Raw genomic sequence first — 23,012 nt, 5'->3', positions numbered from 1 at the left:
GGCACCAAACTCCTGAGCTGTCTGCCCTGCCTATGGTGACTGGCTAGCTCTAGAGCCCTCAGGAGACCTGCAATATTGAGGCAATATTTACTGTGGCAGTCAATGAGATCCTGCTGGAATGTGCGTAAGTGTAACCTCTGGAATGACCTCCCAACTCACTTTGAAATCTCTTAGCCATAAAAACTCATTTATATTTACCCTTTCCCCCTTTACTCAAGGTCTTTTTCCAGGTGCATTGCTAGTTGGTGCTTGGTAGTAATCCCTTAGTGCCAGGGAGGCTCATCCCCAGGAGTCATGTCCCACATTGGGGGGAAGGTAGTGCATTTATATCCTGAGTTTGGTTTAGAGAGAGACCACATTTGAGCAACAAGGAGGCTCTCAGGAGGTAACTCTTAGGTGACATATAACACTAGACTAAGTTTCAGTTTTAAAAGAAAAGGTACATTAAGTATAATCATCAATAACAAGGGCCCATCACAGTGTTCCTTCCTCTTTCACTAGGCTCCACCCATGTACTTGGGGGATTCTTGCTGCCCCATAAGAGAATATAGCAGAGCTCCCCAGGATGGAATTTCAATATTTTCTTTCAGTTACTGTGTGGGTCTCCGTCCACTGTGACAATGCCCCATGAACTTTTTTTTTTTTTAAGATTTTATTTTATTTATCCCCCTCCCCCCTGTTATCTGCTCTTTATGTCCATTCATTGTGTGTTCTTCTGTGTCTGCTTGTATTCTTATCAGATGGCACTGGAGATCTTCATCTCTTTTTGTTGCATCATCTTGCTGTATCAGCTCTCTCTGTGTGTGGCACCTTTCCTGGGCGGGCTGCGGTTTCGTGTAGGGCAACTCCCCTGGCGCAGGGACCACTCCTTGCATGGGGGCACCCTTAAGCAGGGGCATCCCTACATAGGCTGGCACTCCTTGCGCTCAGCAGCACTGCACATGGGCCAGCTCACCACACAAGCCAGGAGGCCCTTGGACCTCCTATATGGTAGGCAGATGCTCTATCTGTTGAGCCACATCCGCTTCCCCCATGAACTCTTGAACACATTCATATGCCTTACATGATTTCAATGAACCCTCTCCCATGCATCCCACCATCACCGACACCCTGCCCCACTGATCCTCCTCTGCCACAGTTGTGACACTTCTGTGTTCCAAAACCTCTCCAAAAATGAAGGCAACAAAATAACCACATAAAATTGATAGAATAAAATAATAATGAAAGTTTAAAAAATAACAAATAAAATACAAAAGTTTTTTTTATTTGAAATAATTTTTAAAAATTTTAGCTATTATGTTTTTCATCATAAGATCTGTTGTCTTTTATGTACAGTGACATTTCCTTCTGTATATTCCCACAGTGTCTTTTTTTTTTTTTTTTGCTTTTATCTTCACAGAAGCTTTAGGTTACAGAACAGTCATGTAGAGAATATAAGGGATTCCCATATACCCAACACCCTCCCCTTTTGCCCCCCTCCCCTATTAATAACACTTTACATGCAGATGGTACATTTGTTGCTTTTAATGTACAAATATCGAAGCATTGCTTTTAACCATGGTCAGTGGTTTACATTATGATTTACATTTTGAACTATACACTTTATAAATTTTGACGAAATTTAAAATGGCCTATATCTGTTATGCAAAATCATGCAGTACAATTCTAGTGCCCTAAAAATGTCCTGTGCTCCTATTCTCCCCTTATGGTAACCACTAAGTTTCACTTTTAGAAGAGTAAGATTCAGAGTTACTTGCAATAATATTGAGGGCTTGACATATTGGTCTGTTGTCTTTTATTAGGCACTGCCTGTGTTCTTGAGAGACTCTTGTCCCTCTATTTGAGAACATAGCAGGACTCCCCAGCATGGGAGTTTAGTATTCTTTTGTTTATTCTGTGGATCTCCACCCACTGAGATAATACACTATGACAAGATGAACACTTACATATTCCATAGAAGCCTGCCTCAGGTGCACCCTGTCCTGTATGCCCCAACCCCCACATCCAGCACCCAACACCAGTAACGCTCCCCTGCCATATTTGCCAAAGGAACATTCCCAAATTGTAGTTTTAGCCACAGACCTGCAAATCCCCAGAGTTCACCTGCTCTTTCCCCCAACTCTTCTCCCCAGTTCCAATAGCCTATTTTCTATATTGAAAAACCCTTCTGCTTTCTTCCTTTTCTAAATAAAAAATAGGATGTATGTGTATACATGTGTTTCTCTAAATATATGTTCAGATTGGCCCGCAGCTTCTGGATTTAAGTCTTAAAATGTTCTAGAAAAGTCCATGGGGCATGGTCTTGTCAGTATCCGCATCATATTTCAGATGGTCACTGGGCTGTCCTCGGTTCCCAGGTTGTTTTGTCTTGTTTTCCTTTGTTGCCTTTTCGTGTTATTATGGCTGGAAATTCTTGCAAAAGATAAATGGAAACCTTTCCTTTTCCTCCGTGCTAGTAAAGCAGCAAGAGAGGGCTCTCCGTGGGAGACAGGGGATCTGGAAGGAAGGCAGCGAGGAATCCTTCTTTCCCTTCTCCTAAGAACTTGAATTTCATTACGGTATTTTATAAATATTTTCTTCTTTGGCGTACACCCTGATTGCAGGCTTGTTGCCTGGGTCTTTCCAGGAAGGGAGAGGTGGAGGTGGAGAGGGTCTTTTCTTCTCAGGTGTGCCTGTGGCCCCAAATGGAAACCAATCAAGGTACGATTTATGTTCATTAAGTGCTTGTCAAAACTGAAAAATTTTCTAATCAACAGCAATCTAGCTGCGGCCCCCTCAATGGCTGGGAGTGTCGCCTCTGCTCCATCGGCCATTGCCTGTTACAACTCTAGGCTAAAAATCCGCTGATGATTACATTAGGCTAAGCTGCGAAGTAAATGAACCATGTCTTATTTAGGTGCCACTAGCTTCAGTGTAGTCCTGCCCCGCAGGGCACTTTATAGCGTTTTATAGCTTTAAAATTAGTGTAGCTTCCCATTTGCTGCAGGGCGCTGCATGTTATGCCTTTGAACTCAATAAGCAAAGGGAAGGGGGCCTTTTGTTTTTTCCCCCTTATTTTTTTCCTTTGCATCTTAGCAATTTTGTTTTGCATCTTTTCCAGACGGCATTTTGCAATAAAAACGTCTGACTACCCTATCCATCCCTCACCACCGCCACCAAAAAAGGGGGTGGGCGGAGGTGAAGGGGCGAGAAGAAGAAAAAGTGGAAAATGTCAAGCATTTGCAGAGGCCAATTTTTTTTTTCCTAAGCTGCAAACTGAAAAATAGCTTTGCAGGTCGCCCCAAATGGCTTATCATGTCAAAATTGTTTTCTCAAATGGAAACAACAGCTTGACCTCAAGAAATGTCCACATAAAATTAGGGGGGAGATATTTCAGTAGTTTAATCGGAGAGAAGTGGGAAGCGGTACCATCCGCTGAAGGCATCGAACTCCTTTCTGCCCTTCGCACTTTAGCACAGATGATCCACGCAGCAGTCCCGCAAGCCAGCATCCATCATTAGCTGTTTTTTGGGGTTTTTTTTTGTTTTTGGTTTTTTTTTGCATTTTTTATTGTCTTTTTTTTAATAAAGATACATAGATCACAAAAAAGTTATATTAAAAAGTATAAAAATAAAGACAAAAAAATAAAATAAATTTTTAAAAAAGTATAAGAGGTTCCCATATACCCCACTCCCCACCCCCCCCCCTCCTCCCACATCAACAGCCTCTTTCATCACTGTGGCACTGTTTTTAGAGATGCAGAATCGGGGTACCCCAAGGCACACCCCTAATGAGGGAGAGGAGACTCGAGCCCAAGCTCTCTGACACCAAGCTTATCCTCCAACCAGGAATAAGTGTCTTCTGAAGCCTTCCTTAATTTAGGAAGCCAGAAAAGGAGGGTAATGAATGCGATTATTGCTGTTCATTTGAAATGCATCTGATTATGTTACTGTCAACTACCTTGGCAGGCCTTAGACTTAGGAAAAACAGAATAATTCCTATAAAACAGTGCATGGAGAAAAAATGTTTTTATGGTGAGACTTCAAAACTCTGTGCAGGTCTAGGGGGAAGTTTAAAGATTAGGTGAAATACTTAGAATTTGTGCTATGCAAAAACAAGTGGGAGTTTTCGTGGCCGCCCTGAGATCAGGATAAAAGATGTAGCCATCAGTGGTGCCCTGGGAGGAAAGACCTAGGTGACCTCTGTCTTAAAAATCTGCTCTTTCTGGGGAGACAGTATAGCTCACTGGCTGAACACCACCTTCCCACATACAAGGTCCCGGGTTCAATCCCCAGTTCTGGTACCTTAAAAAAAAAAATCTCTTTCTTTCATTGCTACAAACTCTGTCAGATTCATCCCAAGAAGTCTGAAATTTTAGAGGGATGGCAATAGGTCTCATGTCGTCACAGTGAACATTTCTAGGTAATGCAAACTTTCCAAGATCTAACAATCAGCCCAGTTGTCTCAAGCCATATTTGTCTATTTTTTTTTTTTTAAGATTTATTTATTTCTCCCCCCCTCCCTCTGTTGTCTGCTCTCTGTGTCCATTCGCTGTGTGTTCTTCTGTGTCCACTTGTATTCTCATTAGGCAGCTCCAGGAACTGATCCTGGGACCTTCCGAGTCGGGGAGGTGTGATCTTTCTCTTGTACCACCTCAGCTCCCTGATCTGCTGCATCTCTTATTGTCTTTTCTCTGTGTCTCTTTTTGTTGCATCATCTTGTGTCAGCTCTCTGTGTGGGGCAGCACTCCGCGTGAGCCAGCTCACCACACCGGCCAGCTTGCCTTCACCGGAAGGCCCTGGATATCGAACCCTGGACCTCCTGTACAGTAGACAGGGGCCCAGTTGCTTGAGCCACATCCATTTCCCCATATTTAAGTCATAAAATACTAATATAGCAAAGAAATGGTGCCAGTTGTCTCAAGTTTGTTGCAGGGAAATTTCATTTGTGCTGCCTTTGGAAGAAGCACGCCGTGATTGAGAAGACACACAACCATTTTCATGTCTGACACAGCTATTCTGTGCAGGCTGGGTTGAACATGGGTTACAACAGGGCACTATTCAATTTAGACTAAAATGAGAAGAATCTTTCTTGCTGTACGAAGCTCAGTGGACTCAGCCAATCAAGAAAGATACAATCAAGATGTAAAAGTTACATTCATAATTCAATTTTGAGTTTCCTGTTCTTTTGATTTATATTATAATAACCTATCCCCCCGGGCTAATATTGGACTTTAGCCCACAAATGCTGGATGCCAGCCTCGGCAGCGCCCGGGCTGGGGACAGTTGCCATTGTGTAGTGTCAGGATTGTGTCCGGAAAGCTTGCTACTGCCAATCCCCTGGAGCCAAGCACCCACCTTCTCTTTGACCAGGAGCTACTTAATTAGCCAGACTTCCTAAAGCCGTTATTCGGTCACCCTTAGTCATCGTCAGCCTCACCTGCAGCCTTCTTCCTGCTCTGTCCGCAGGTCAGGTTTGCACACACGTGGCAGCGTTAGCCCAAGAGCTCCACGAAGGCCACGCTGCAGTCTTGTTGGCTCTCTTGGGAAAAAATTCTCTCTCCTGAGATTTTCCTCTTTGAAGCTGCCTCCTGCCTTGCTATTGTGACTGTGATCCTTTGGAGAGAAGGAGAAATTGTCTCCTTTGAGTCGTGTGATCTGAAAGGATGTGGTCTAAAGAGTTTTCGGAGTTTTACAATATTTTTATCATATTTTTAGGAGTGTTTCCGTGACTATGTATGAGGCTATTGTTTATTATTCATGAATGTTGGACCTGAACATTTGCTTCATCTCTTTGGGTGGTATTATATATGTCTTTATAGATTAGTTTCCTTTGAAAATATTACTAAATGGAGTTTGGGAATAGCGGAGCATCTAACAATGGCTTCCCTTCCCTACTTTTATTTTGAGCCCAGAAATAAGACTTTTTTTAAAAGGCACTTAGTCACGCAAACTGCTGTCTCCTTTTTGGATCTCGTTGAAGTCTTGGGACTATAAGGGCTAATTAGGTACTCTTTTCCTCCAGGAGGACACAAACAAATCTGAAAACCATGGACAGTGTCTTTACATAGGGCGAGGCTGAACTCTTAGCACAGGTGTGTGCATCGCATCATGTGCACGGAGCTGGTAGCTGGTGTTAGGACACGAAGCAGGCTCGGCCAGCAATTCAGCAACCTTTTGGTCCCAGGACTCCTGTACATCCATAAAAATCCCCAAGAACCCTCAAGAGCTTTTGTTTGTATGGATTATATCAATTGATATGTATCATGTTAGAAATTAAAACTGAGAAAATTTAAAAGTATTTATGTAGTAGTTCATTTAAAATAATAATAAACCTATTGCCTATGAATATAAGTAACACTTTTTTTGAAAAATACATTCTCTCTCCTTTTCCCCAAAAAAAATGATGAGAAGAGAACCAATTATTTCCTTGTTCAAATATCTTTGATGTCTGGCTTAATTAAAAAAAAAAAAGGACTGTATTTTCCTTTTTCTTCTGCCTTCAGTCTGTTACAATCTGTTGCTTTGGTTGAAGAATATGAAGAAAATCCCACCTTACATAGACATGTGTTTGGAAGAGGGAAGAGTATTTCAATAGCCATTTCAGACATTTGTGGACATTCTTCTTGAATACTACACCAAAAGTCAACAGGCGATAAAGTCTTAAAGTTTAGTCATGCTATACAAATCCAAAACCATATTACTATATTTTTCCTCCTCTGTTGAATTTGAAGCCATTGAACTACCTTGCGCTTTGAATGACTCTTTTATCCATGCAGGTTGTAATGTCATACATTTGTCATTTGGAAACTGTTGTTTTCTCCAGGGCATGTGGATTTTACAAATGTTGACACTGGATCATAAAATATCCAAAAGAGTTGCATTTGTTAATATTTCAGCCAATTTTGTCAGCAGAAGTCTTGAAGTTTCTGGAAGCTGTCCAGCTCACATTGAGTTTTCCAGAATCCTAATTTTGGCTAAAAAGCTTAAATTTTATCATTGGCCACAAATAACTGTTATCCTTTTTCCTTGAGCTAGGCTCATTTTCAAGAAAATATATACCAAATACCCTAGACTGAATAACCATACTGTGTGTAGACCTGAGACTCTTTCTGTCAAATAAAAATGATGTCCCATTAAAAAAAAAAAAAAGTGGCTAGTTCAGCTTGCAACTCAGACAGCTGCCAAAAGGCTTTATGCATGCACTTCCCATTACATCACACGTAAAATTAAAAGGATATATACTCAAGGGTTGACATTTTTAAAAATCCCTACCTGTTCGTAGTTTACTAAGAACTCCTTAAGTGAGGCTGTTTTTGCTTGTTTTTTGTCTGTTTGTTTTGTTTTTGCTCGGAGGACGTGGCAGCAACTAATAGGACGACTGCTAGTGCAGTGCGGTGCCCTGCCTTGATTGCTACTAAGGCCCCTGCAGTTCTTAAAGCAGATGTCAGCCATGTGGAAAACAGCAAATGAGGTCTTGAAATTATTCCAAAAAACCAGGTTGAACTCGTGGACTCCTGAAAAGCTTGTTGAGGACACTCTATGCTTTTGAAGCCTGCTAAACTAGATTATGCAACGAGGAAAAACCTAGAGCTGATTTCAGTCTGCCCTAACACTTCTCTAACATAGATAAAATATCACATTCTAATGTCAAATATTAAATTCCTCAACATTTATGTACACTTAGAGACCAGAACTTACTGGGGAAACCTAATTGGAATTTAAAAAAAAAAAATCATTTTCCCCCCCATCGTTGAACTATGGAAATCAGGAGTCTTAATCCGTTTTTTAAAGTGGTATATGGAAGAATGGCGCGAGGTTGATTGCATTATCTATGCTTGAAGAGCGCGTAGGCCCTGTCAGATTTCCAAAGCCTTGCACCTTATTCTGGTGATCTAATTTTGAGGTGCCAATCATATAGTTTATGCATTTCGGTTTAGCTTGAAGATCTTGTTAACTGCTTTTTGTGCCCCTGTGAACACATCAGCAAATCATCTTTCACCAGACAGCCAAAGGTAACTGCGGATGCGAGGCGGGGAGAATCAATAGAGTGAGGGTATTTTTAGGGACTGTTGATGGATTGCTGAATTTTAAGCTTCACCTCAAGGGCCAGCTGCCCCTGAGCTGACTGTGATGGACTCACCAGTGGCTGAGCGCTGCGGGCCACCATGCACGGACAGCGCCTGCGTCTCCTACACGGAGATGTGCTCACGTCCCTTTCTCTTTGTAGTTTTGCAGAGAATCCTTGTCTTTTTCACATTAGCCTAAGAGTGGTATTTTGATGAGGAACAAAGCGTTTCCCAGCTGCTATGGCACGGGCCCGGTAACAGACACATCACTGAGATTTGGGGACCACCTCACCGCAGCAAATCGCCACATTCCTCGTGCCGGGAGCTGTGCGGTCCACCGAGGCAGCCCCACGGAAGGCGGGAGCCCCGTTAGGCTGTGCTGCTGTCAGCAAGCTGGAAGCGGCAGGTCTCCGGCACAGCCCTCAATTGCTAGCAGGTTTCTCTCATTGCACCTCATTTGCATCTGGGACATCAATTAGCATGTTTGTTGAGGCTAATTGAATGAAACTCAATCATAGCTCTTAATTGCTTGACTATGTGAAAAGAAATCACATTAATGCAGCTAATTAAGTGTACGGCAATAGATGCAACATAATTAGGAGCGAAATGTAAAAAACAAGAGGTGGCGAAGGGGCAGGAACAGGGATGCGGGGGGACCGGAAGGCAGTTTCCAAGCCCTGGGCGCGCTCGGGAACGGGTCCCTCTGCTCGGGCGCCTGCCTGGAAAACAGAACCCGTGTGAGGAGCCTGGACAACTCGAGAAGAAAAATGCAAATAGGTTTGCAATTACTACTTTTTCAAGCTGTTGAGGGGCAGGAGATGGCGCCTCTGGGGGGACCGGCTCTTGAGTAGGCCCCGGGGACTTGTTAAGTGCTGTTTAAAAGTACTTGGCTTTGAATTACCCTCATGCCTTGTTAAAGGATTTTTCCCCTTTTATCTTCGATCAGCATTTTCTACTACTAACATGGTGCGGGGTAGTCTCTATCACATTTGCATATCAAAATCAAGCTTGCTGGCTTTATTTTGCCCAGCGAGGCCCAGAATAGAGACCTGCCAAGCTGCATGTCCCACTTCTGAGGAGGCGACTTTGTTTAGAGGCGGCAGCTTTAATTCCTTAAGTACCAAGCTGGGGCAAGATGAAAAGGCTGAGTTCTTTCTGAAAAAGGGAAGCTCCGTGTAGTCTCTCTGGGTAGAGAGAAGCCACCAACCAATGTGCCTCTGCTGTCCACATGTTTGTGAAGCCCCGTCCCAAAGGCCTCTTGGTGATTCAGAAAGGCATTTTTGTAAAGTATCGTTTTTTTCCTAAGGTAGCGGCGTGAAGCATAAGGACTGTGCGATGTGTAGTCTGATTTGCAGAAATGGTTTTCGAAGTTTCAGCATCTAACTCAGGCAAGGAAACAGATCCCCCAGCCCATGCTGAGCTAAAGATAAATGGGCTCACTTGCCACACGCAAATCCAGAGAGCAGATACTGGGTACATGTCTATAATAATTTTAAATAAAATATCATAGTTATTGTATGTTAAAACATGCCTATTAAAAGGGCCCCTGCTGAGGCTTAGCCACTATCTGATTACCCTCATTTTTGAGCCCATAAGCAATAAATGCTCAATTACACTCCTGTTATTGTATTTTAATTTGTTAAGAATTGGCATTAAAGAAGAAAGTTATAGCAAGTTGATATTTTCAAAGGAGTAACTGCAAGAAGGAATTCATTATTTACAAGCATTAACTTTGGTTTTGGAACTTGGTTTGCATATTTTCACTGGATGTTAAGGAAATAAATTAAAGATGCTTAAGAACAACCGTTTAAAGAAAACAGCAAAACCTTGACCATTTGCCCTGGGCTCACCAAAGACCACTTGCTTCCTCCACGGGCCCTTATTCTCCGTCCTCCATGCCTCCAGGACAGCTGCGTCCTGAGAGCTCCTGGATTTGTCCAGTCCCTCCTGCTCTATCCGTTCATCTGATTGCATAATAACTTTCTTTCCATCTTTGGCCCATGTCCTTTCCAAACCCCAGCAGTTCTCAGGGTGGGTTATACTTTGGGGCATTTTCCAAATGCATGGGCACTTCCATTTGGAGGCCCAGGCCAGGGGCCTCTTGGCATCTTTGCTGTGACCTTGTGAAGTCAGATCTGCTTTCCCCTTCCCACATGCCACCCTCAGCGAGAAGGAAAAGAGGACATCACCGGGGGTGACACCCCACGGTGGCGCTGGCCCGCCGGCCCCAGCCACCAGGGGCACGCCTCCGGGGGCGCCCTCTCCTGGCCGCGGAGGCCGCAGCAGAGGGGCCGCGTCTCTGCCTCTTGGCCACTCTGTTCTCTCTCCGGGTGGACTCACCTCAGCCTCCTGGCAAGCTCGCATCCATCTCCATCTGTCTTCAGCCTGTATTCCTCCTTCCCGTTCTAACCTCGGTGTTTGAGCTTTCCTGCCGCCCCCACGTCCCTGGCAAGGAGCCGGGTCGCGGAGTTGCGAGGGGCATCCATCGCAGCTTAGCTTTGGCGCCAGGTGGGCCTGGGTTTCTCTCCTGGCTCAGCCAGGAACCAGTGTGGTGACCTTGGGAAAGTCACTTCACTTCTCGCCCATCAGTCCCTACTTCCTACAGATATTCTGAAGATTAAACCGCGGCCCAATATAAGTCCCCAGTAGGTGTGAATTGTTGTTTGCTACTTTATAAAAAGAGTTTAATCTCATGTCTATATTTGACAGGCTCCTTTCCACCCCTTGGGGGGACAGCCATGGTGCCATGGGTACCACCTTTTCAGAAGAAGCTTGAAGTGCAGCTTTATTCTTCCTAGATGTGTCACTGTAGGCTGCTTCTGGCTCTGTTCCCATCAGCTCTCATAACTGCTCTCCTCTTTCCGTGTTTGTCCAGAGGCTTTCTTGTACCCCTTTCTTGTACCTTCTCCCACTCCCTCCTGCTTGCTTGTCCTTGCACATGAGCTGTGTGGTCCTGCCACGGGGCCTCTGCACGTGCCCCTTCTTTGATTTGGAAGGTCTCCCCTCCCTCACAGAGCTCGCCGCCGCGCTCCCTCCAGGCTTTAGCTCACCATCTGAGAGGGACTAACACTGGTCTGCCTGCCAAAAACTGCTCCCCAGTCTGTATCCTCCTTAGTGAGCTTACTTTTTTTCATAGCTCCTTCACTACCTTATTGTACATGTACATCTTTGCTAGCCACTAAAACATAGGCTCCGTGAGGGCTCTGAAAATCAATGAAGAGCACGCACATGAGGCCAGGCAAAGACTATTTATTTAGAGCTTGCTATAGCAAGAGAGCCGGCCACCAAGATTCACAGGCAGGCAGGTGGGGAGTGGATGTAGCTCAAGTGGTTGAGCGCCAGCTTCCCATGTACAAGATCCTGGGTTCAATCTCTGAACCCTCCTAAAAAAATTTTTTTTAAAAGACAGGCAGGTGAGTGGGGAAGCTTTATAGTCGAAAGAAGGGAAGGCTTCAGGTATCCACTGCCTGGAGGCTGTGGGCGTGGGGGCACTGGAGACAGGCTTACTAGAAGTGGGGGGTGTCTTGTGTGATAGGTTAAGAGGGCGTATTCAGCTTTCTCCAGTTGGCGCTAAGTTGGAAACAGGGGTTAAAACTTAGGGAGACGCTCAGTTACTGGCCAGCTCCTGGCTATTTGAGGTCTGTTGTCCCGGGGATTGTGGATGACTTCCTGGGATCTTGGCTATAGGCAGTGGCCAGCTTCCTGGGCTGGCTGACGTAGGTAGTGGGCCAGAGTTTCCTGGTCCTTGTGCCTTTGTATGTTCAGTCTCACAGCCCCTGCTTCTTGGGCATTGCCTTGCTTGGGAGGGAGGTGACAGATTCAGGGAAAGCTACACAGCCAGAGATTTCTCAGTCTTTACAGTCAATTCTAAGAGCTTCTTGACCTTTCTCTTGTTGTAGCATCATGGTGATCAACTGACCAGAAACTAGCTGTCTAGAAGACTTAACCCTTGTCTTGGAATCTTGTATTTTTTGTTGCTTTTTGTGCCGTCCCCTTCATCCATCAGCAAACCAGTGGCTGCCTTCCACGTCTTCACCTCCCAGAGTAAGGACAGTGCCCTGCAGTGAAAAGAGGTCCACAGTCTATTTCCTGGAAGCCACAGAGATCATTCTCTTGGCTTCCACGCCATTTTTCTGAGCATCCCTGTTTTAGATTGCTAAGGGCTGCCAATGCAATATACCAGGAATGGGTTGGCTTTGTTTTATTAGGTTAAAAGCTTACAGTTCTGAGGCTGTGAAAATGTCCAAATCCAGACATCCTCAGAGCTGCCGTCTCGCTGAAGGTCAGCTCCTGGCGATCCTGGGCTCCTCTCTCAGAAGGCAGGGCACGTGGAGGCACCTGCTTCCCTTCCAGGTCTCGTTGCTTCAGCCTCTGGCTGCTCCATCTGTGGCGCCTCTCCCAGGTTCCTCTCTGAGCTCCTTGGTTCCTTCTGTGTCTGAGGCTTTTGTTCTGTGTGTAACTTTTCAGTCCTCCTTTCATGAAGGACTCAGCAAGAGGGCCAAGACCCACCCTGGGTCACGCCTCACTGAAGCCAGCCAATCAGAGGCCCCCAGCTGAATCCAGGCCAATCAGAGGGTCCCACACCCACAGGAATGGGTTAGTTCCAAGAAAGTGATCTGTCCTGGGATCCACAGAGAGCTCCAAACTGCCCCAGTCCCTTGTGGCTTCCTGCACTTTGATGGCTTTCTTTGCCCCCTGACTCTGGGCATTCTTGAACCCTCACATTCTGCTTTTTAAGGCCCCTGGACTTTAGTTATCTCTCTGCATCACTTAACCCAGGTAGTTGGCAGTTTTAGGCAAACAGCTCCCCTTTCCACCTGCCAGTGTCCTCTGCCTCCAGAATGCTCATTTGTTTGACAGTTCTGAAATTACAATGACTTTATCACTCTGTAAGATGAATTCAGGCTTACTGTGCTCTCCCTGTAGATTCCAGAGGGTGTCCACCAAGTCTCCACCAGGGAAAGAATCTGTTTAGTCCTCTTTCCTGCTTAGTTGTAAAACTCTTGAAATGTGGATGTCCTGAAGTGATTTAGAATATGTCCTTTCTTAGTGTGCAATGTCGATGCAGCATTATATAACAAGGGGGCTTGTTACCCAAAAAAGGCATCATTTGTCAACAGTCCCTTCACCCTGGCTCTCAGCTGCCTTAGCACCTTCCTGCCCACCCACCCATTGTCAGGTGTGGTTTAAACTCCACAGGTAAGTTGTTGAGTGGCCTGTACTAAGAACCACACTGTCTCTCTCACTTCCCTATAGGCCCCTGATAACTGCTAGTTACTCACCTCCAAGAAGTAGTCAACTAGATATATGTTCTGAAGACACTTGGAGGACAATAATATTCAAAGACCAGATAATGTCTCTATTTTTTCAGTGCTGCACCTCCTTACCTGTCACTCATCTTCCTGGTCCCTAATAAAGTGCTTGACCTTTTGCTTATAGTTTTCACCTGAATTCCTACAAGACAACCTCAGTCTTTACCTAAATGTTTAACGATATTCCCATCTGAGATAAGGATTATTACAAAATGGTTTCCTACTCCATGGAATTTTACCTGGAACTTACAGGACTATCCCAGTTTTCCCATGTACCATCTAATAAGCCAGAACTCAAAACAATAATTTTAGGTGTATACTTATTTTCACCAGCTGGCTTCTTGAGGGAAGCATCTAGTGTGTCTCCATGTATTTCCAGTGCCTGGGTTAGTGCAGGACACAGGCAAAGCTCTGAGTTTGATGTGATGGTGATGACACCCACGTGGTACAGAGAAAAGCCTTCTTACTGTTAGAGCACGTTCCACAGTGGAAGGGTCGGGGTGAGAGATTGCAATGTCTGATAGAACCTTCGGTCCTTGGTCATAAAAGGTCTCTTTAATCTCTCTTGGATGTTTAACACTTTGGACAGGATTACATGCAGAATGTTCATGGCAAAGAGATCGATCTTCTGAGAACCACTGTGAAGGTCCCGGGGAAGAGGCCTCCCCGAGCCACGTCGGCCTGCGCCCCCATCTCCAGCCCCAAAACCAACGGCCTGGCCAAGGACATGAGCAGCTTGCACATCTCGCCAAATTCAGGTAAGCTTCCGGCAGACATGCCTGAAAGTCAAGCGCAAGGTCAGAGATAAGGCGCTGCGACTTGCCCACAATGCTGAGCTCGCAGGGTAAGAGGAGGCCTTACCTGCTGCGCTGTGTGTGGACGCTTAGGAACCTCATGTCCCTTCTGAGGCTGATGGTTTCCTCCTCACCTGTGGATGACATCACTGCCAGCAAGCGGATGGTGGTGTGTTGAGTCCTCACTATACAAACCAAACAGCCTGACCCAGGGTTGGGTAGCTGAAAGTTTTTACACCTGGATGGGTGGATAAGGGCATTCTGCAAAACTTGAATTAATTGTTAAGGTATTGAGGATCAGTATTAACTAATTTCGTGTAATTCTATATTTGAAAGTAGAAAAACTATTTGGAGCAAGATTTAAAGAAAATTATCTGACCTTTCTAAAACTTAAATTCTCTCATTTTCATGTATTTTAACTATCATCTATCATGCTTTAATGCAACTTTAGTTTATTTCTTTTAAAGGAGGTTTTTTTTTTCCTCATTCAGGATTCAAGAAAGTCTTTTCTCAAAATTAGATATGTTTAAAAACTCCCAGCCTTTGTGCAGTTGCAAGCCATTCAGAGTGTGCGGTTTTAAGAGTTTTTGAAAATGATTGCATTCTGGTCTTAACATTCCAGTGATTGGTTAACCAAAGAAAAGGTGTTAAGAACTTCTTGAGCCTTGCTGATAACACTGAAACTCCTTCAACAGATTGCATCCCTTCAAGAATCTTAGTAAAGATTCTCTAGCAAAAAGTCCCTTCCTTCTCTCTGACCTACATCTAGTCTTTTCAAAAGAGATTTCTGGTCTGCAGCAGTCTCTAACATATGTCTCTGCTTCCTAAAGATGCCACATTTCCCCGCTTGTGAAATGTTGAGTGTTTTAAAGAGGGATGATGCCAACATCAGAGTCCTGCGGAACAAAAGACTTTAGTTGTCGAAAGCAGGATCTTTAAAAAATAGTCAGAATTTCAGGTCCCTAACCTGGGCTCTGCCACATGGTGCAGGGTGATTTTGGGGAGAACACCGAGTGGGTCTTTCCCACCACGTTAGGCTGCTATTACCAGGTCTACCTGTCTCACGGAGGTGTGACGTTAGGTGAGAAAACAACTATGAAAATATGGGGGAGACAGGTGGAGTGGGATACAAATGTAAGCTGCTATTACTAGTTGAAATAAAAAATCATTTCTGCTAATGGAGACATCAGTTCATTCCAGAAAGGTGAGGAGATTACTTTGCCTGGTCTCTGTAATAAGCATTTATTGTATTTACAAATATTGTGATTAGATCACAGAACAATAAATATATGCTGTTAGCACAAAACTAGGCAGAGAAAGGAGCTGCGGCCCACTCCCATAATGCTATTTACAGAGTAGATTTGGAAGATCTTCATCAGAGACCTTGAATGACCTGGAAGATGGCAGAGCTCCTGGGCCCAGCCTGACCTTCTCCGTGACCTTGGACTCCTGCCCCTCCAGCTCTGTAAACTGAGTTTAAGCGTTGTTTGCTAACACTGTGGGGTGGAAAGAGAGAAAACAAGTGCCTAGAAAATGGAGGGGGTGGGGTTTCTACAGCAAGTAACAAACCAGTGTCTTCATGACTTTTACTAATAATTTATTCCAAAAATATTGAGAACCTGCTCTGGGCCAGGAATTGTGTATGCTGTGGATGCAGAGTCTGTGACCCCCAAAACGTATGTCCTGACAAAGTGGTCCTCTTCTAATGTATCACATCCAATCTCTGGATTTACCCTATTGATCAAGCACTCACTGAAGTCCAACGCGTGCCGGCACCCTCCTGGGCCTTCGGGTCACAGCTGAATAAGACGAGATCCCCGCCTTCAAGAACCTCACGCTTCCTTTGGGGAGAAAGCACGGAAACATGCAGCACCGGGTAGCAGGCCGTGACCGGGGCTCCTAAGGGGAGCGTTGGGGTCCAGCGATGACACGGCCAGCTCTGTCCTAGGTGACGGGGCTAGATTCGGGGATGCAAAGTGGTGCCTGTGCTAAGATGAATAACGGGTGGCAATTCGCCAGGAACTCAGGGCGAGGGGAGGGTGCCAGTGATTGGAAGAAGCACTGGGCGTATAGATTTTGGGTTTTGAACTTCTTAACCTTGAGACTTCCGTTCTTTGGTGCTGAGCTTCCATTGGTTGTGCTGAGAACACATTAATGTTTGATAATAAACAGCAAATACAATGTGACAGATAAACCACATCATACCCCACAGAGTAGCTTTCGTGGTGGACCTCTGTTCAGGGAGGTGTCCGCCAAAGACGTTTGTCAGTGCCCGTTCTCTTTAGGACTTGCTCTTGGCCTGATGGGAGGGTTCGAGGCACCGCTGAAACCCCTTCTCCGCGCTCACACCCCTGCAGTCGTCACAGCACCAACCTCCAGACCTCAGCGGGGCTAACTGGCCTAAGGGAGCCTGGCCAAGCTTTGAATCGCAGGTGACGGGGAGGGGAAGGCCGGCTTTGGCAGGGGCACAGCGGTGCCACCCGGTGCCAGTGGCACAGAGGGACTGGTCCTGGTCTGGGCAGGCGGGCGAGGTCACCAGAAGTGTCCAGGAAGAGATACCCGGCCACCAGGCTGCTGGCCGTCTTTCCCTGTCGATTTGTCAGCTGTGGCCTGGGGCTAGGGGCCGAAGCGGGGGTGGGGAGGGGAGGCCACTTCATTAAGGTACTGAGAAAATTTAATTGACTTTGGCCACGTCTAAACCTGAGAATGAATCTGCAAAACGATAAGCTCTTTCTTAAGAAATTAAAACTTTTGGGTGGCTTAAGTTTTCATACTCTAAATTTACTCTTTGAAAGTTGAATTTCCTGGATGTAAAAATCATTGTCCTAAGAATCCTCTGTAGCTTAAGGAATCAAACACGTTGAAGTTAATTTCAAGTAACATGATGCTACTTTTAAGTGATGGAGTTTTAGCTAGAAACAGTGTATTAGTCAGCCAAAGGTATGCTGATACAAAATACCAGAAATTGGTTGGTTTTTTTAAAGGATGTTTATTTGGGGTAGAGCTTACAGATACCAGTCCATTAAGCATAAGTTACTTCCCTCACCAAAGTCTGTTTTCATGTGTTGGAGCAAGATGGCAGCCAACGTCTGTAAGGGCTCAGGCTTCCTGGGTTCCTCTGGGCTCAGCTACTGTTTTCTCCATAAGGTCAGCTGTAGACTGTGAGGCTCTCTAGGCTTGGCCTCTCTCCACAAGGTCAGATATAGACTATCAGGTGAATGGCTCTGTCTCTTTCCCTGGGGCTCCAGCCTAAGACTTCAGCATCAAACTCCAACATCGAAACTCCAACATTAAGAACCCTCAACTCTGTCTTCTGCCATGCCTGTTATCTGTGACTGCCCACCTGCCAAGGGCGGGGTCCCACTCAACCCCTAATGATGTGGCCCAATCAAAGCCCTAATCATAACTCAGTCATGCCCAGGTACAGACCAGATTACAAATATAATCCAGTATCTGTTTTTGGAATTCATAACCATATCAAACTGCTACAATGGGTATTAGGTATTTTAGTTTATTTTAGAGTTATTTGCCAAAGAACTTAAACTACAACCTGTCCCTTTACTCTCTCAAGTAATTCTGCTCTTGTTTTAGAGCTCTGGGTTAGCTAGAAATGTTTGTTTCTTTTTATGCTTCCCTCCTCCTTTTTTTTTTCCCCATTTCCTTAGCTAATTGCTCAGTGTTTTGCTACCTTTCCTTGTAGAAAATGTTTCATTTACCTAGGCCTGATAGATGTGCGTAAAAAATCTTTGTGCACAACACTAGCACTGGTATCATTTTTAGAATTATTAGAATCTGCTACTTTGATAACCTCTAAAAATATCTCATAGCTTTGTTAATTGTGATTTCTTTGATTAGTAGTGAAATTAAACATCTCATGTTTATTGCCAATACATGGTCATGCATAATTTCTTAGTTTGTCAATTGCTTAGATGTATCCTTTGCATGTTTTTATGCTGGGTACTTACCTTTATCTTGTTAGTGTGTAAGAACTCTTTGTATATTAAGGATATTAACATTTTATAATATGTTTTACACATGTTTTCTCTAGTGTATTATTTGCTTTTAAAATTTTATGGTGCTTATTTACTTACAGAGATTCTACCCTTTTTTTATATATCATCAAATGTTAAGTCTTCTCCTTCAGTGGTTTTTAATTAAGCTATTTAGAAAGCCTTTTATAATCCTAAAATAAGAATACAATTTTCATATGTTTTCCTGAATATTACTGTTTTGTTATCTTTTATTTTCTTTTTCCTTTTTTAATATTTAACCCTAGTCCACTTTAAATTTGTTTTTTGATATATTATATGAGATAGGAAATTACAATTTTTTTCCTTATGGATAACCAGTTGTCCTCTCTTTTTTAAATTTTTTCTTTCACTGTTAATTCTCTGTATTACAGCATTTAATAAAAGGGGTTATGTTTCTGGGCTCATGAATATTCTGACTCCGTATGCCTCTGAAAGCATAATACAATCTCAAGGACTTTTTGGAAAAATTACTTAGGAAACTACTCCAGCAAAACAAAACAAGAAACCCAAAAGAAGAAGAATTCAAAAGAGATTCGTGTATTCAGGCCAAGTTAAATTCCCCCTTTCCCACCTTGTCCTGCCCTTCCTCCAAGGTCACTGTGTCCTCTGCGTGCCCATGGCACTGTCTGCCATTTCCATTCCTTTGGAAAAGAACTTAAGCTGTCTTGACTTGTAATTTCCTGTTGGATATCTGCGAGAAACCACATATTAGAGAATCTGCCCAATTTTAATTCCCAGTGTACTTCCAGAGAAGGTTGTATGATGAAAATACTTTCTAACATGGGACTTTGCCTGGGCTGGTTTGATAAAATTGATTCCACATCTCACAGGCCACAGCATTGTGTTAGCGTTGATGGTTATTTTGGCATTTAAGCAGAGAGCAGGAAAACATAATGGCCAAGTGTGTAGGGGCTTTGGGGTCAGAAAAGCCAAATTGAATCCCTTCCTAGGAGTGTGTGCCAGTGCGCCTCTAAACCTCAACTTTCGCATCTTTAAAATGGGGAGATGGGACCGGCCTTTCTCTGTGCTCTAGTGAGGATAGATGCAGTAGGCTTTCCAAAAGCTCGGCTTTTCAGAATTGCCCCATGAACTCATAATAGCTGTGCTCATCAGTTTTGAAGAAAAGGGAGGAAGAGAAATTGTTTTTGAGTTGATTTCTTAAATGCCCTAAAGTGTTTGTTTATATAGCCTTTGAGTAGATTTAATAGGCCCAATGGGTTAGAATTAATAAACCCGGGCTTCCCAGCAGACAGCATCCCTAAGCTGTCGCGGCCGTGAGTGGGCAGGCTGGCTAGGCGCTCTTGGGGACGTCCCTGGCTCGCCGTGGAGCCCTCTGCTGCGTTCTGCCTCTCTCACCCTCACTTTATTCCTACTTTCACTGTAACCCCTGATTCTGACATTTTGTTCTAGATGACAGATATCCTCTTGTCTCTCAAGCTGCCTTTGTTAGGTCTCTGCAACCGTGAATATGTTTTTATCGTAACCAGATTGATGCTTGGACCTTTAGAACACAAAACCTTCCTCCCTCCTCCACCTCCCCTCGCTTTAGGCCCCCAGTGGTTTAAAAATATTAAAGCTGTCTGTCGGGAGAGTTGAAGCTGATTTTCCAGGGAGGGGCTGGGGGGCTGGCGCCGGATCTCAAATGTGTTTTGAGTATTGAACTGCCGTTGACATCTGAAGTCTCAACCATGCTGTTTTCCTCCACACTCCAGCAATCAGGACATCCAGCAAACCCATAAAAAACCAAACTAATAGCATGAATATTCAGTGACCTAGAATACTAATTATTGTCATGAATATTAATGCGATCGGACTTGCTTTTTCCTCTCCTCTTCCTCTCCCGTCCTCTTTCTCCCTCTCTCCCTCTCTCTTTTTTTCCACTTAGCCGGCTCTAAAGATGGGTCATAATGAGAGCATTTAAGAGGGAGCGCGCTCTCCGCCGTGACAGGGACTGTGGTAATAAGGAGAGCTTGATTAACGCGGCGCACTTGGGGAGAGATGAGAGGCTTCACGTGGGCCTGCTCGGGGGAGGCGGCGAGGCACTGGCGCTCTGTTGCTGCTCCCGGAGATTAATGAGGCCTAAGAGTGCATTAGGAACAGTGACAAAGGTTTGATCTAATGGGCTCAGTCATTTTTCCTTTGAGTGACAGACGCACAGAAGTAATTGGCTGTGCAGAATGGCAGCTCATTGGCGGTACTTAAGGATACATTATCCCCGTTGCGTGGCCCGCGGAGGCTGTTTATCAAAACTGCTCACACTGCAGACATGCAGTCGCTAAGCTGCTGTGTTACAGCGGTAATAGCTGTTTAAAAAAAAAAATAAGGCAACATCAAAACCAGATCGGAGGTTGTCTCATCGAAACAAAGTTTTTCTTTGTTTAGTTTCAAATGGTCTAGAAAACATTTTAATGACCTTAACGACTCCGGAGTCTGTGCCTTAGCCCGAGTTCGCCCGTCCGTCCAGCGGCCCGTGGTTGGCTGGGACATCGGGACGGGCGTCCATCTCACCCACGAATACCCATGCTTTGGACTTTGTTTGCAAGATTTAATCTTCCGATGGATCGATTGGGTGCTTTTGTTAAGTGCCCATCTAGCAATTCACTAGAACCGTTGGAAACGGAAGCCCTGTTGGTTGAGAATCTGGGGGGAAAAAATCCAGGAATGAGCCTTGGGGTGGTAACCGCTGCTTCCAGAAACCAGGTTTCACTCTGGAGTAGCTTTGGGTGGATATTCAGTAATTATGTGTGTGTATGTGTGCGTTGTCTGCAATTCCGTTTTTTTTTTTTCAGTTGGGCCAGTAAAAAGAATTTATTTGGGAAATGGGGGAAAGAACAGTGCTTGCTGAGAAATGGGAGAGAAAGGCGAAAATACTCACCAACATTTGGTGTGGACTCCTCTAGCCAGAGAGAGCCTTCTTTTTGACTAAAATTCAGAAACTGTTAGCAAAAGTAAAGAGTAAAAGACCCTGAAGTTACTATTTCACCCTTTAGTAGAGTTGCAGTGCCTTCAATTTTTATGAAAAAAAATCATATCGTTAGTTGTTTCTCTGTTTATTTCTTCCACTGAGATTTGGGCAAATTTGTGTTACGTTGTTTCCATCATTAAATTGTAAACTCTTTAAGGCATAGGCCATTATTTCTCTTTCTTTTTCTTCTCTTTGTAACGTGACCTAGCAATTACTTTTTCATTAACAAAATATTACCAATATCCATCATCTCCAGTCCAAGAGCTAAGCACTGAGGATAAGTATGATTTGGTTTCCTTCAAAGAACAGCGTCTCCATAGCAGCATTCTGTGGTCAAAATCATTGGGGTATGCTTCAAAAATAAATCAGAAGCATACTTCCACTTTAAGGAGCCCTTCAATTATTTGAACTCTAAATGGAGCCTTCTTTTTATAAGATCTGACAACTTAATTCTTGATATGATTTCAGTAAGAAAACATGAAGGGAGACACTAGGTTGTATATCTCTATGGCAACAGAATACCTATAAGTAAATAAATAGAAGTTGTTTTAGGAACTTTTTTTATCCTCTCAAAAATTTGAATATTTGGTGGAGAATAGCATCTCTGCTGTTCAAATGATGCTGTCAAGCCCAGTGAATTGATTGGAAGGAGAAGAACTGTAAGAAAGAGGAGGATCCCAAGAAGGCTCTCGGGAAATGGTCCCAGCAGCCCTCGTGAAGGTAGCAGGTTGCTGGCCCTGGACTCAGCTGGACACTGACCGTTGGTGACAGAACTCTGCCTTTTTATGCTGAATTGAACCCGAAGTTTGTCTCCTTCCTACATTCTCTGTCCCTCCTAGGCAGAGAAGAATTTGTCAGAGTAAGCCTGACATTTTCCCATCTCCTACCTTGTTTGGTAGTTTCAGCTCATACAGAGGAGGTGTCTTTCCAGAGAGTTTCCAGTGAGCGGTAAAACCCAGACACATCCAACAGACAAACGCCCTTCCTGTCACCAGGGCTCTGAGCACAGGTGGCCTGTGGTCCCTGCGTGATTGCCGCGTGCAGGTGTGAGAGGCTGTCTGTCGAGGTAGGAATGGGCTGGTGAGGGCAGAGCTTGGCCTCCTCCCTGAGACACAGTATGGAATTCAGCGGTTACCAGAAAGCTCTGCTAACCCTGTGTTTTCCCCTCAGAATAGTGTCATCACATCAAAATGAATTCTGTCCAAAAAAAAAAAAAAAAAGACCTTCTGCATTGATCTCATACATTGATCTTAAAAGAAAGACTTTCAAAGGTGGGACCATTATGCATGGGGAATGAATGAATGAATGGATGCATTTTAATTCAGTTGTTGAGGGAGTTTGTTACCAAGTAAGAGCCTAGAGAACAAGATATGGGCACCTTGAATTTGAGGCTTTATGTTTTATAACACATTGTTATCTTAATACTATACTCCTATTTTGTTACTTACACAATATCCTTAGTTTTAGTCTCCTTTCTGGTAATGCTACCACATCTCACTACCACTGTACTGCACGTGGACTTGTTCCTGTAACCTAGACCAAGAAATGGGTTATGGATTGTGCCTAGCAGGTACAGAGGGGCAAGGTGAGCCCTGCAGGCATCATTGTGCTGAGGTGAGCAAGTTTTGCCTCTGAAATAAACATTTAGACATTACTAATTATAACTGCTTAAATGAAAAGTCACTTTCTGGTGTGTTTAGTATTTTCTTCTTGAATTGTACCAAACACTAAATTATTTCCATCCCCCGGGCAAAGCAATAATCCAGCGATGGGGTGAAAGCAGGGTTTCTGGTTCTTTTCCAAGTACAGAATCCTTCCTTTTTATAAACCATACCTCTAAAAGCTTTAGCATAATAACACTGG

General features: G+C 44.2%; 1 protein-coding gene across 3 annotated transcripts in view; it reads left to right on the top strand.

Moving 5' to 3' along the window:
* AGAP1 (ArfGAP with GTPase domain, ankyrin repeat and PH domain 1) overlaps positions 1 to 23,012 on the top strand; it is a 617,334-nt gene that overhangs the window by 399,395 nt on the left and 194,927 nt on the right. For all 3 annotated transcript variants that reach the window (XM_058299852.2, XM_058299856.2, XM_058299853.2), the window contains exon 11: positions 13,949 to 14,117. In XM_058299852.2, coding sequence (XP_058155835.1) covers positions 13,949 to 14,117 — 169 coding nt within the window. The remainder of the gene's footprint in view (positions 1 to 13,948; positions 14,118 to 23,012) is intronic.

This window comes from Dasypus novemcinctus, chromosome 7 (genome assembly GCF_030445035.2).
Source record: "Dasypus novemcinctus isolate mDasNov1 chromosome 7, mDasNov1.1.hap2, whole genome shotgun sequence".
NCBI lineage: Eukaryota > Metazoa > Chordata > Mammalia > Cingulata > Dasypodidae > Dasypus > Dasypus novemcinctus.
This window is presented reverse-complemented; position numbering and strand designations above follow the sequence as displayed.